At 39.6% G+C, this 15,013-nt stretch overlaps 1 protein-coding gene across 60 annotated transcripts in view; it reads left to right on the top strand.

Moving 5' to 3' along the window:
• Crem (cAMP responsive element modulator) overlaps window positions 1-13,151 on the top strand; it is a 71,420-nt gene extending 58,269 nt beyond the window's left edge. For 19 of the 60 annotated variants that reach the window (XM_030250312.1, XM_006525565.4, NM_001374833.1 and 16 more), the window contains 3 exons: window positions 2,776-2,811; window positions 5,927-6,083; window positions 11,376-13,151. In XM_030250312.1, the coding sequence (XP_030106172.1) occupies window positions 2,805-2,811; window positions 5,927-6,083; window positions 11,376-11,520 (309 nt within the window). In that variant the 5' untranslated portion in view covers window positions 2,776-2,804 and the 3' untranslated portion in view covers window positions 11,521-13,151. Of the gene's footprint in view, window positions 1-2,729; window positions 2,812-5,926; window positions 6,084-11,375 lie in introns of all 60 variants that reach the window. The other 41 variants (NR_073193.1, XM_030250308.1, XM_017317809.2 and 38 more) reach the window with 4 other exon arrangements.
• The last annotated feature ends 1,862 nt before the right edge of the window (window positions 13,152-15,013 follow it).

Here is a 15,013-nt window from a genome sequence, read left to right as displayed (position 1 = left end):
TAAAAGAATGATATTGTTAATTCTGCTTGGTGTAATGTAAATTTGTATTGTCTTTTTTTTGGTCTTATTTATAATTGATTATGTTTGGAACTGAGTTTACTGTTTTAAGACCTGGATTGTAATAGCTTGTATTCAAGAGGCATTTCAGAATTGTTAAAACATACTTTTCAACTATTCAGATTTGGGAAATAGTATCTTAGTATTTGATGTAGGAGAACAGGGATACATACCACTTTTGTGATTTCTCTTAGGAAAATTTAACGTTAAGGGATGGTTTTGATTAGGGTTTGACTTTTTAAGTCGACATTAAAGCAAATTATACTTGTATTGGAAGTAGATAGAAGAATAACCTGCTGTGAGTTTAGTAAGGCCTCAAAGCTCATAGGACAGCTATCATGCTGTCTCTACTTGGTGAATATATTTAATGCAGTGTTTGTTATATTTTGCTTTTTCTTATCTTATTTTTCTATCTGAACATATTGCCTGTCAACACTTTGCATTTATGTAAATATATATATAATATATTATAAGTAAGCATAAATACAAGTTAATACAAGTTAATGAAAGAGCTAGCAAAGTACTCAGATTGTAAAGGAGACATGGAAGGAAGGAAATAGAGGTTGAAGCCCTGGAGGCCCACCTAGAGGAAGCCATATGAAACACTGGAAAAGGAGAGGTACTTTATATTCATGCTCACTGTTCACATAGGACACACACTACTCCACAGGTAGTAGTATGACTGAATGCAGATCAGAGTAGGCAGGGACTCTTTCAAGTTACAAAGCTAGCCAGAAGTAAAGCAGCTAGGTTGTCAGAAGCCTCTAATTCTGCTCATACTGCTCTCATGACACTGATAAGTCAATGCTAATGTAGCATAGATCATAATAGCATGCAAGACGTAGCTTTTACAATGTATAAAGTGAAGCTAACATCACTTTTAAGTAATCAAAATGGAGTTTTTTCCTAGACTACTATTCTGATAAAGCAATAGAGCATTTGTCTTTCTGTAGAACCTTAAATTTTCAGTATTCATGACTTCCTGTATTTTTCATAAATTTCCTAACTTTTAAGACTTTCATTGAAAAAAACAACTTAGTCCCTTTATGTGTATCTTGGGTTGAATATGTTAATTATTTCATATTGTATATCAATGCATCAAATATCATTTGTACACCTTGATTATACACATATATAATTTTAATTTGTTAACTATACCTCAATAAATAAATAAAAACTGAAAGTATTTAAAATTTATTTATTATTAGTTTGTATGTGTGCAGGTGTGTGTGTGTGTGTGTGTGTGTGTGTGCGCGCGAGCGCACTTGCAGCTGATGCCATGGCATGCATGTGGATGACAGAGGACAGATTTGAGGAGTTGCTTCTCTTCCCTCATGGGTTCCAAAGGATCAAACTCAGGTTGTCAGGTATGCATGACAATTACTTTTATACCTTGTTCTCTGGTCTTAAACAGAAATCATTTAATGTCTTAATTCTATATAAGACTTTAAACACAGTTGAAAATTCTCACTGCTTGTTAGTCACCTTTATATGATTTTGTTGACATGGAGAAGAAGGAGCAATGGGAAGGGAAACTGTGACAGAATGGAACATGAGGCACAGAGAGGCCTGAAGTGGGAGCTACAAGCATTGGTGTGCTGTTTGAGATAGAAAATTAGGGAAGGGATAAGGAAGATGCCAGTGGGTTTTGGAGCTTTGGGAAAGTAACTCTCCTCAGTTACAAGGATGATGGCTGAGCTACCCCTACTGTTTACTGTTTTGCCTTGTTTTTAGATATTTTCTTCATTTACATTTCAGATGCTATCCCGAAAGTCCCCTATACCCTCCCCCCCACCCTGCTCCCCTACTTACCCACTCCCGCTTCTTGGCCCTGGCATTCCCCTGTACTGGGGCATATAAAGTTTGCTAGACCAAGGGGCCTCTCTACCCAATGATGGCCGACTAGGCCATCTTCTGCTACATATGCAGCTAGAGACACGAGCTCTGTGAGTACTGGTTAGATCATATTGTTGTTCTACCTATAGGGTTTCAGACCCCTTCAGCTCCTTGGGTACTTTCTCTAGCTCCTCCATTGGGAGCCCTGTGTTTCAGCCAATAACTGACTGTGAACATCCACTTCTGTATTTGCCAGGCACTGGCATAGCCTTACTCGAGACAGCTATATCAGGGTCCTTTAATGTTCTTAATATCAGTGAAATGGCACAAAGGTGGGAACTTATGTAGGTATGGTGGCTTATGTCTATGGTCCCAGTACTCTGGAAGCTGAAGTAGAAAGATTATGAGTTCAAGGTCCTGTCCCAAAACAACAAACCAACAAAGCCCCTGGTATTCAGTCAGTAGGCACCCCGATAAATAAATAATTAAATAAAATAACAATCTTCTCGAGGTATTGACAAATAGTTTTTTTTTTTTTTGAAAGCTATCAAAATAAGCACTTGAGGTATTTGTTAGTTATTTCTTTGTTTCTGTATCTGACTTCTTTTTCCTAAGGACTAGGAGTTATACACTATGATTTATCAAACTTGTTAGAAGGGGAAATTTCAATGGGAAAAATTATTGGTGGTATTATAAACCTTGTAGCTACATATAGTATAAGCATAATTTGGAACACTGTATTTCAGACACTAAGGGAGGGGATTAGAAGGGAACTAATGTGTTAAATGTCTTCTGTGTGCCAGGCACTATGCTAGACACTTTGACATGTATTACAGGGTTTCTTGTGAGTATGAAATGAGATGATGTATCCCCATTTTACAGATGAGGAGACTGACCTTGCCCCAAGTCACATGGCTGGTAAGTGGCAGAGCTGGACTAGTACCCAGACCCCAAACCCAATGCCTTTTCTGCTGTACCGTGTTAGAGCTTGAAAAAAGAGAGGTATGAAATTCATGATCAGAATTGACAGCTCCAGGAATTGTTTTTCATGACAGGAGTTAGATAGTTAGAAACACACTATTAGAATCCCTGACTCTAAGCTGCCATGTTAGATGTATCTAAAGTGTATTAAGGAAGAACAATGTCTCTTGTCAAGAAATGCTGGATTGAATGAACATGTGGCATCTCATGGGACTTTATATACCTTTGTGTTAAAGACAGTTACAATAACGTGTCTACAGAAGAGTGCTTATTAAACACTCAGATGGCAGCATGCCTGTGCAATACCCTGGGGAGTTTAAAATTGACTTTGTAGAGGGTACATTAGTCCATTAAGCACCCTTCATACAAAGTCCTGTGCTCAATTCCAGAGCATAAAGTGAAACAATACTTTTCTTGACTTGTCTGAACATTCTTGCCTACCTGAGAATAAACTTGGAGTAAACTATAGCAGTACAAAGACATTTTCTTATTATTTACTGTCAGTCATTATTTTTAAGCTCCTATACATGATTTATGGATTCCCAAAAGATAAATATGAAAATTCTAAAGTCAGGTATGGTGGCACCTTTTTGTAACTTCCAGCCTTTAGAAGACTGCGGCAAGAAAATTGAAAGCTTAATGCCAATCTGAGTTACATGGCAAGATCTTATCTAAAAAAACCTTACAAAATAATTTTGATACCTTTAGTACTTAGATGGGCTAGTAATTGGGCTTAATAAATAGTACAGGAATAAAGGAATGTAGGGTGGTTCTTGGAAATTACCACCGAATTTGCAATGTTAGAGACTGATGCCAACATAAACATGTTCTCATAACTTGTTTAAAAGAAATCTGATATTTAGATTCCCTCAAACATTTTCCCCATCATTTTAATATACTTTACGAAGATTATATTTGCATGTAACTACACTAATTCCTACTTGCTTGAAGTAGTGAGTTGGCATTCTGGACTTGCGTTATAACAAATAGAATGAATATACATCTGAGGTACAATGAAGCTGCACTTCTCAGATATATCAGAGCTAATATATCCAATATATCATCCCCTTCAGATGCAAAGTGGCTAAGCTTTAAACCTCTTTGACAGATTTAAAGAATGCCCTGTTTGCATTGCCCTTGTCCCTCATGTTGCCAAGCCTGGTTTTCCAAGGGCTTCTGTAGCTTCTGCAGACAGACAAAAGGTCTTTTGTTGTTGCTTTGCTTTGCTCTGTTTTTAATATGCTGTTTCTGGTATGCATTTTATCTGTGGTGTGTCTCTTTTCCTCTTCCCTTAAAAAGATGAAAAGAATGCCCTTAAACCAGCTTTCAAACATTCTGTTCTCACTTATATTATAGAAAATAGTGGCTGGGCGTGGTAGCGCACGCCTTTAATCCCAGCACTTGGGAGGCAGAGGCAGGCAGATTTCTGAGTTTGAGGCCAGCCTGGTCTACAAAATGAGTTCCAGGTCAGCCAGGGCTATACAGAGAAACCCTGTCTCGAAAAACAAAAAAACAAAAACAAAAACAAAAACAAAGGAAGGGAGAGAGAGAAGGAGAGAGAGGGAGAGAGAGAGGGAGAGAGAGAGAGAAAGAAAAAAGAAAGAAAGAAAGAAAGAAAGAAAGAAAGAAAGAAAGAAAGAAAGAAAGAAAGAAAGAAAGAAAGAAAAGAAAGAAAATAGTGAATGTGTACAACAGGGGAGAGAACTGTGAAACCATAACCATTGCTTCCTCCCTTTCCTGCCTGCCTCTCCCTCTTAGAAAAGCACTTTCTATATTTAGGACATGGCAGCAACAGAAGAACCCCTCACACGCTGCACATTTTTAATATTGTTTTTACACATGTTTGTGAGCAGTTTCAAAGAAGGGTTGGAAGCAGGTGTGAATTCAGGTTGCCAGCAAGATTTGAGGGCAGGGGTGTGCAAACTTGGTCACTGGCTATTGTGTGGACTTCTGGACAGCCTCCAGCTGGGACATTGTTTCAGCATTTGTTAACTTACAGCCTTCTCTGGATGTGGGTAAAGAAAGGTGGGAGGACCTTAGGCCAGGTTCCCACTGTTCTCTCTTATTGCACGATGTTAGTTTTTATATGTCATTTTCTCCTTAAATATTTACAATTGCACTTCTAATGAGATGTCCTTGTGTATAGTGTTTGCAAGTGTCATGAAAATAGAGGACTTTACTCAAGATGCTGATTTAAGAACTTTATTGCTTTTTCTTCCTGTTCTTTCTGTTACCGTTAATGAATATACAGCCAATTAGATTCCTTCCCTTGCCTTAGCCTTTTTCTTTTTTTCTTCTTATTTTGGTATTGGGAGGCTTTCTATATCTGTTTTAGGTGCAGGCAAATGGAAGTCCAAGCTGAAGCTTCCAGAGGATGGCTATGCCTAGAGTATTCGTGTTGCCTTTACTGACTTGCTAGAGCCAGTTGTTAAGTTTCAGAACTTTTGTGAGATGGTTGTGGAACTAGCTGTTATTATCAATTATCAGTGTATGTATATGTTCACATACTTAAATAGATTTCATTGAAAGCAGCAATAGTCCTCAAATACTTATAATTTCGAATAATCTTCAGGTCATTTCCTTTTGTGAGCACATCTCTTCTCAGCTTGACACTGAGTCAGGTCATATTGATGTATTTGAACTTGGTGGAATTTGCTACAGTGGAAGTGTTGTCACTGGGGAAGGCATCAGAGTGCAGAGCAGGGATCCTCACTCTTGTCTCCAAAGAACAGCTCCTTATAATTACTAGCACACTGCTGATACAGGCTAAATGAACTGTAGTCAAAAACCCTATTGCTAAAAGAGGTCTAAAATCAGCTAAAACATTTTCTAAAATGTCGGGAACAGGCTAGAGTATTTGTAGCTTTGTTCTAATTTGTCAAATAAAATTCTTCATGTTTAAGATCCTTATACTACTAGGAACAATAATTTTTACCTCTACTAAACAATCTTTACTGACATGTACAAGGTATACTATTTCTAGGTTAATTTTACATAAAACATTAGTGAGTGGATTGGTGATATAAGCTTGTAATACCTTATTCCATTGCAGCTGCCACAGGTGACATGCCAACTTACCAGATCCGAGCTCCTACTACTGCTTTGCCACAAGGTGTGGTGATGGCTGCCTCACCAGGAAGCCTGCACAGTCCCCAGCAACTAGCAGAAGAAGCAACTCGCAAGCGGGAGCTGAGGCTGATGAAAAACAGGTAAAGTACTGGGTAATCTAGAGCCACTGTAGGAAACATTTGCTACTGCGGAGTTCTTAATGTACATTTGCAAAACTGTTTCTCAGATTAAGTGTTCTGTGGCTTCGTGTGTGTGCTTATGCTCTGCCCATGATGATAGTTTGTCTTCTGGTGAGTTCCTGGTCATTGATGCTTATGAAGATAAGCAGTAGATATGTTTCTTCATGTTGTGAGGAATATCAAAAGATATGTAATCTTTAAAAACAGTATTACTATAATATATATGTATATATGTTAAAAATAGTTCACTAATGAAGAATTTTTTAAAAGATTTATTTATTTTATGTATATGAGTATACCATTGCTCTCTTCAGACACACCAGAAGAGTGCATCAGATCCCATTACAGATAGTTGTGAGCCACCATGTGGTTGCCGGGAATTGGCTCAGGACCTCTGGAAGAGCAGTCGGTGATCTTAACTGCTAAGCCATCTCTCTAGCCCTATTATATTTTTTATGATAAATTTGTTTTATATATTTTTGTGAAATAGTATCCTGGTAAGTACATTTTACCCCTTAAATTGGTATTATAGATAAAACCTGGGACCTAGGGCATGCTAGGCAAACATTGAGATACATTTCTGTCCCCAATTTTTTAGCTTCTTTATTAGCAAAATAAATTTAAGTATTAAAGCATTGTTTTATATTTTATCATTCTAGCTACTTTGTATTGTTTTTACACCAGCACAATAAAGTACACGTTCTTTTGACATTCTAGTCATGTATAAATAAAAAAATAATGGAACCTCCTCATGCCCCTGCCCTCTAGCTAATGGCTAATGCTGTAGTGGGAGCGCTTGCAGTCCTCTCTCATCTCCCACTTGTGTTCTGAGTCTGTCTCTTGAGCACCTCCATTTCTCTCCCTGCTTAGGTACCAGCCTGCCATGTTAAAAACACACTTAAGTAATAACAGTTTATTTACTCGAATTGCATATTAATTCTTTAGTTATTATGGAGAATGGTACAACTCAGTTTGATTTTCAAGATGAACAGAGTTGCCTTAACTGTTTCCCAGTATATTTTGTCACCTATTCTTTAGTGTTAGATTATATCCTAATTGCAAGAAAATAAAGCACATTAGGTGGGGTCAGCTGCTTTGCTGGTCTGTAGAACAGAAGTAGACTGGTCTTTGACAGTCTTAATAGATGTTTCCAACCTAGTTAATCTACAGATTGTGGTAGTGGAATCCCTGAAACTCAGTACTGAGATGATCACTGCCCTTAGGTCTTGTCTTCACTGCATTTGTGTTTCTTTAAATGACAGTTTGGGAGCTAAGAGAGATAACTCAGCAGTTAAGAGCATCTAGTGTTCCTCAGAGAACCTTAGTTCTGTTCCCAGCAACTATATCTGGTGACTCACAGTACCTTGTAACTCCAAGCTCCCTTTTCTAGCATTCAAAGGGACCTATACAGGCATGTGCTTGCGCGCGCGCGCGCGCGCGCGCGCACACACACACACACACACACACACACACACACACACACACACACAGATAAAAATAAGGATTGGAGAGATGGCTTCACACACACACACACACACACACACACAGAGAGAGAGAGAGAGAGAGAGAGAGAGAGAGAGAGAGAGAAATAAGGATTGGAGAGATGGCTTAGCAGTTAAGAGCACTTACTGTTCTTGCAGAAGACCTGGGTTTGATTCCCAACTCTCACATGGTGGTTCATAACTTCCTGCAACTCCATTTCTCAGGTGATTGGTACCCTGTTCTTGCCTCCATAGGCACCAGGCATGCACATGTTGCACATACATAAATTCTTGCAAAACACCTATACACATAAAAATAAGACTGAGTGTGGTGATATACACCTTTTATTTCAGCACTTTGGAGGAAGAGGCAGGTGGATATAATGAGTTTGAGGCCAGCCTGGTCTACATAATACAGTTCTAGGCTACCCAGGGTGACAAAAACAAACAAACAACTATAACAAAAACTTTTATAAGAAACAAAAATAAATCTTTTTAAAAAAAGATTCAATTTCATATACCGTGTAACTCCTTAAGTTGGCTACATTTGCCAAATTTATTGCTTGCCTAGATCAGTAGATGGTGAATACACATACTTTAGAAGTAGGATGATAAAGATAGAAACATTTATCAGTGTTCTGTCCCAGGTAATATTTTTTTATCAGCAGTGTTGTTGCTTTAAAGATCCAGAAGGAATGGCTGGAGAGGTGGCTTAGAGGTAAAGAGCACTTGCTGCTCTTCAGAAAGAACCAAGTTTGGTTTCCAGCATATAGGTCAGATTGGGACACACCTATATTTAAATTATGTAATTAATAATTACTGGCATATATGGGAAATCTTTCTGGCAGGTACAGAGGTATGTACAGCCGGAACAAAGGTCTCTGGTGTCTCCAGGGACCGGGCTTCTTGCTGCCGCATCTTCAGCATGCACATTTTTGTCATCAGGACCACAGGATGTCTGCTGTTGATGATGACAGGAAGAGGGGAGGAGGGCTGTGGTCAAAGAGTGCAGATAACTCAGTCTGTTTCTCCAGAAGACGTTCCTGTCTGCTTTTACCTACATTCCATTGGCTAGAAATAGGGCCCCACTATAAGGGACTCTGAGGAGAATTATTTAGCCTGCTAGTGTCAGACTAGAGATAGCTAGAGAAAAGCAGCAGCATATGGCTCTTGGGTGACTCAGCATTAGCTTAACAAATTTCAAGCACTTGTTCCTCCAGTTTCCTTAAGTCTTACCCAATTCTGTGAGTACAGAGTAATTCAAGCCTCACTCTGGAAATGAGGACCTGGAGTTGGAATGGTTAAGTGGCAAGTTGGCCAAGATCTTAGAGCCAGGGGACCAGAAGTAGGCTATGCTGCCTAGCAGTTCTTTCTTTCAGAGCCTTCCTCTGTCCTTATAGCAAGGTCACCTCAAAGGATCTTGATGTAAAGTCTGGACTTCATGGAGAAGATGCAGGCTTTACAGTTAGCAAGAGCAAGATCAGGTATCAGGTGACATTGATAACAGATAATTATATCCCTATCACACTCGTCAGCAGTAGCTTGGATTCCTTGTAGCCTGGTCATCATTTCCTGTTTAGCTTGACATTGGCTTTGAGATGGTGTGGCCCAGGCTGGCCTCAGACATGTGCTTCTCTTGCCTGCCTTCACCTTCTGAGTGTTGCTGGTACAGGTGTGTAGCACACCTGGCTCTTCACCCTTTTCCTGCAGTTGCCATATGATTTCCTTTCCATGCTGAGGATGTATTTGGTCAAACACAAGCCTGCAAACTGAGCTACCTATTAATAGAAGAAACAGGTGTTCTCCACAGCTGAGAATACTTAGGAATACTTGTGTGATCACTAAAGCTTTGTGCTTGGGACATTTTGACTCCAGTCACATCTCACACACAGTGTCTGATAGAGAGTTTGGATATTCACAGTAAGTAAGAGGTTAAAAGCTGACCACCTCACAACACTGTATTTAAATTTTCATTTAAAATTTGTATGGGAAGACTGTCTTCCTTTTATATTTAGAGTTTAACATATTTAATGATGAAAACATAGGTACTTATAAATACATTTAAATTCCCTGACTGGCAGCTATGCGGGGAGTATGCTGACACGCCCCACTGTGCACCATTTGGATTACTGTAACCCCTGCTTTACCAAGCTCCATTTACTTTGACATGTTTTAGTTTTTTTTCACTGCTCAGTTGTGCAGCCCTTGGTGGGTTCACAGGGTGAGTATAGCACTCTTGGCTAGGAACTAGGGCTTGTTCTTTTTCCTGCAGCCCATCAAGATTTCAACATTCATTTTCTGCTGTCTTGCTTTGCATGGGAAAGAGACATCCATTCCATGAGAGCCAATTCTTCTGAATTGTGAAAATATAGCAGTTGGCCATGTCTGTTGTATGTGTCACAGATGGGGGATGGCATTGCTAGCTGACATTGCAGTGACTGGTATCTACCTTTGTGAATTCAGTTGAGTGACAGTGACTGGCAATTTCTGAGAACTAAGTATTCCCAAATAAAGCTTTATCATAAAGCCTCTCCTTAGAGCAGTTAAGTGAAGTAGCCTCTATCCTGTCCCACTTTTAAAAACAGGAGAAAGAACATGGGGACAGTGTTAGTTATTGTTTACTGGAATCACACATAAAAGTGACTAACTTATCTTTGTTAGTTTCAGTTATTTGGGTGCTTGTTGGTCTGTCTTTTCACTTTGGTTGCGTAATGTGATGTGAAATGTGTTCAGTTAGCTAGTAACTGCCATTATATTTGTCTGTCTGTTTATTTATGATAGGCTCCCAAATACCTCTGACTAGCCTTGTGCTTGTAAAGTAACTGAGGCTGGCCTGGACCATTTTTTTAAATGTGTATATGTATTTGGCCTGAGTATATATCTGTGTAACACATGTATGCCTAGTGGCCACCCTGGAACTGGAGTTATAGACAGTCGTGAGCCAGCATGTGGGTGCTTGGGATTGAATCTTCCAGGTCCTCTGGGAAAGCACCCAGTGTTTGTAATCACTGATCTCTCCAGCTCTTGGTTTTGTATTTGTGGTTCTGCTGTCTCTACCTCCCAAGTGCTAGGTCTACAGACATGTACCACCATGCCAGCTTCCTTTTCTGTATTTGTAATTGTGGTATTCTAACACTTGTCAGCTTAAATTGTCTGCGTTGTTAAGTTTTGTGTCATGTTATGCCATTCTTTAATTTTTACAAGCAGTGCCCATTTTCCCTTAGTGCATAAACATCCATGTGTTTTATTTATTGTTATAATTTATCTATATTGTGTTTTCTATTCAGGTTGTTTTTGAAAACCGTGACTTAGAGATTTAGTCTCAAAGTATACAACTTTTCGATATTGGCATTTGAGACTTCATAGGATTTTTAAACTCATTTACATCAAGTGACATTTTCTCGTTGTGATGAGCATGTATGTTTTTTGACAACCAAAAATTAACTGAGAGGGCTGAAAGGATCTGTGAATGTCTTAGTAGGGATTCTGCTGGGAGTGTTGTCCTTTCATTGTTGTTTATTGTACACAGAGGGTCTTTCTTGCCGTGGCATGGGTGGCCCAAGAGAACACTGTTTGGGAAAAGCTACCAGTGCTCCTCATTTGGTCTGTTGTTCTCTACAAAGCATCTGCTTTGCTCTCTTTGTTGTGTAGCTTTGTTTCCTCAGGTTGGTTGGCTGTTGACTGGGTAGAAGGGGGGGCAGATGTTCACGGAGCCATTCTGGATTGTGCTGGGAGGTTGTTCCTGTTGTCATTTGCCTTGTGTTGGTTCCAGGGAAGCTGCCCGGGAGTGTCGCAGGAAGAAGAAAGAATATGTCAAATGTCTTGAAAATCGTGTGGCTGTGCTTGAAAATCAAAACAAGACCCTCATTGAGGAACTCAAGGCCCTCAAAGACCTTTATTGCCATAAAGCAGAGTAACTGTGTTTGATTTGGACCTTGTTGACTGTGAACTCTAATCGGGGCAGGCGATGCAGCATCCTCATAATGGCCATGTGGACTTGTAGATGGGTCTCTTAACCCTTGCTTAAGAATACAGTCTGCTGTAGAGTGTGAATTGGGAATACTGTTCCATGGGTTGGAATGCAGCTCCCCTCACATTACCAAGCTTGCTCTATTGCCAATAGCATGCAACATATGTTTTGTTTGCCCTTCTGCTTCTACTTTTTTCAGGGAAGCTGCTAAAGAATGTCGACGTCGAAAGAAAGAGTATGTGAAGTGTCTTGAGAGTCGAGTCGCAGTGCTGGAAGTTCAGAACAAGAAGCTTATAGAGGAGCTTGAAACTTTGAAAGACATTTGCTCTCCCAAAACAGATTAGTAGAAATATTTAACTATGAACTGATTACAGCATGTACAGTTGCTTTTGAATGCAATACAATATATAGCCGGCAAGAATTATGGCTTTTTCCTTTGTATCATTCATCTAACTTTCTAAAACTAACATTCCTAAGATGCTTTGTTGTATTTAATTTGCTCTTACCTCTAAGGTCAATTTTTTAGAAGAGACAAACTGTAAAAAATGTATGTAACAAATTCTTAAAATGAAGTATTTGTAAGACTTGTTCCAGTGCAACATATTTACAGTTCCCAGTCTCTCTGTCATGAATAGTGTCCTATGCAATAAAAATTTTGCAGGTTTTAAGAATCATTTTAGGAAAGGGTGATCAAAGGCAGTGCATCTCTCCAGTAGTAAGATAAAATCAACCCATAGAGATACCTCAGGAAAGAATGAAAGGAAGTGTATCCTGATGACATGACTACGTGAGAATAGCCTACAAATGAATTTATGCATTTATAGATTTTTATAATCGTCACTTTGTAAAGAAAGTATTGTATTGCTGTCCTTGGGTGCCACAGTTGAAGACAGTTTTAAATAGAACCATGTTGGTTGCTCTTTGTACTATTTGGTATTTATTTAAGTATCTGAGCATTTACTACAGCTTCCTACTATGTATGTAGTATGTGAATTTCTACAAAAGTTTGTGCTGCTTTGCTGTTATTTAATGAAAGAGACAACATATTTTCATTATCTGGAATGAGTTCCACAAGTATGAATTTATTGCTACACTGGATCAGCAGCCTTGCAAATACTGGGCCATTTCATTAGAGGACAACTGCAGGGCTCTAGGAGCAGAGTTCAGTGTGGAGCACTTGCCTGGCATGCTACATGTTCAGTTGAAAGGGAAGACCTCAAGCTCTGCAAATGGAATGGGGTCCAGGGGAAGAGGTTAGAGGTTAGCCTTTGTGCTGTACTAGGCTTCTTGCTGATCGTCTGGAGAGTTTCTGCTGATGACCCTCCATTGTGAATTCTTGCAACCTCAGGAATGTTAACGTTTAAAAAACAACCCAAGATGTCATTTTTGATTTTACAACTTGGATCAATTTTGTTTTGCTCTTTGGAATATAGCTGTGTACATTTGTCACGTAGGTTTAGGCTGGCCTTAAACTCACAGTTCTCTTGCCTCAGCCTTCTGAGTGCTTGGATTACGGATGTGGGCCAGAATATCCAGTTTGATCAAGTATTCTTTTATAAAATATTACTTTCTTTTTAATTGCCTGTGTGTATGTCTATGTGTATGTGAATGTGGGTTCCCAAGAAGGCCAAAAGCTCCCCTGGAGCTAGAGTTATAGATAGTTGTGAGCCTTCCAACATGGGTGTTGGGAACTGAACTCAGATATTCTGCAAGAGCAGCACATGTTCTAAATGACGGAGCCATCTCTCCAGGTCCATGATAAAATATCCTTATGCCAGAACATTCAAATGAAATTCATTACAATTGTGATAGCTTTGTTACTAGTAGCGTCCATAGTTGTTTTTATAAGGAAAAGACTCAAGGTATAAGCTCGGATCCCTAACCCTGTGCTATGTCATCTTTCTCTCACCAGCAGGTACGGATTAGACAGTGGGCTATAGTCGCTGCATTGCCTATGGCTGATCTCTGATTTGTTAAGAACCTGCCCACCTTCCTTCACTGTCAACAGGGTTGATAGTGGATCTGGTAGTGGGTAGGAGGTGGTTTGGCACCCAGTTACCATTTCTTTATCTTTAACTTTTCCTTACCTATAACTTCTAAAATGTAGGTCCTGGTTTTGTTTCTGTTGCCACAATAAAATGCTCTTGACAGAAACAACTTAGGATAGAAAGAGCTTAGTTTAGTTCACAATTCCAGGTTGGATAATCCATCAAAGCATGGAAGTCAAGGCAACAGGAATTTGAAATAGCTGGTCACACACACACACACACACACACACACACACACACACACACACACACACAGAGAGAGAGAGAGACAGAGACAGAGACAGAGACAGAGACAGAGAGACAGAGAGACAGACAGAGGGACAGAGAGTCCGAGAGACAGGGAGAAAATGACTATGCATACCTGGTTACCAGCTCATTTTCTTACACAATCCAAGACTCAAACCCAGTGAATGGTGTGTATCTATTAACAGAATCAAGGTAACTTTCCACAGACATAAGCCCATAAGCCAACCACATCTGGACAATATTTCATTGTGACTCTCTCCACAGGTGAATCTAGACTGTGTCAAGTTGACAATTAAAACTCACCAGCAGGGCTGGTGAGATGGCTCAACGGGTAAAAGCACTGACTGCTCTTCTGAAGGTCATGAGGTCAAATCCCAGCAACCATATGGTGGCTCACAACCACCCGTAACAAGATCTGACGCCCTCTTCTGGTGTGTCTGAAGACAGCCACAGTGTATTTACATATAATAAATAAATAAATCTTAAAAAAAATCTATAAAACTCACCAGCATAGGAACTAGAGAGATGTCTCAGGAGTTAAAAGCACTTGATGCTCTTTCAGAGGACTTGTACTTGGTTTGCAGTGCCCACATGGTGCTCAAATCTGTTTATAACTTCAGCTCCATAGGGTCTGATGCAGTTTTCTGATCCCTGTGGACACTTGGCATGCACGTTGCACATACATTCATACACAAAAATAAATCTTTAAAACATCCTAACTAGCCAGGTGGTGGTGGCAAACACCTTTAATCCCAGCACTGGGGAGGCAGAGGCAGGCAGATTTCTGAGTTCGAGGCCAGCCTAGTCTACAAAGTGAGTTCCAGGACAGCCAGAGCTACACAGAGAAACCCTGTCTCGAAAAAAACAAACAAAAAAACCATCCTAACCATCATAGCAGAAATACCAATTTGAGTTTTATTTTAATTTTTTTTTCTGTGGTGTCTCAGCTCTGAATTTTTTTTATCTCCTTTCTGTGATTTCTTTTATACTCTGCTGAGGACACAATACAAAAAGAAATGGGGAAAGAAAGCCCAGGTTTCAGGTGAAGTACAGTGCATCCCTTGGCCAGAGCAGTTGTTTGCTCTTGGGTAATATAGCAAGACAAAGGAATTGGTAGACCAGATGTCAACCTGTGAGGTGTTTCAG

The sequence above is a fragment of the Mus musculus genome, chromosome 18 (genome assembly GCF_000001635.26).
Source record: "Mus musculus strain C57BL/6J chromosome 18, GRCm38.p6 C57BL/6J".
NCBI classification, from domain to species: Eukaryota; Metazoa; Chordata; class Mammalia; order Rodentia; family Muridae; genus Mus; species Mus musculus.
Note: the sequence above shows the minus strand (reverse complement) of the source record. Positions and strands in the feature narration are given on the sequence as shown.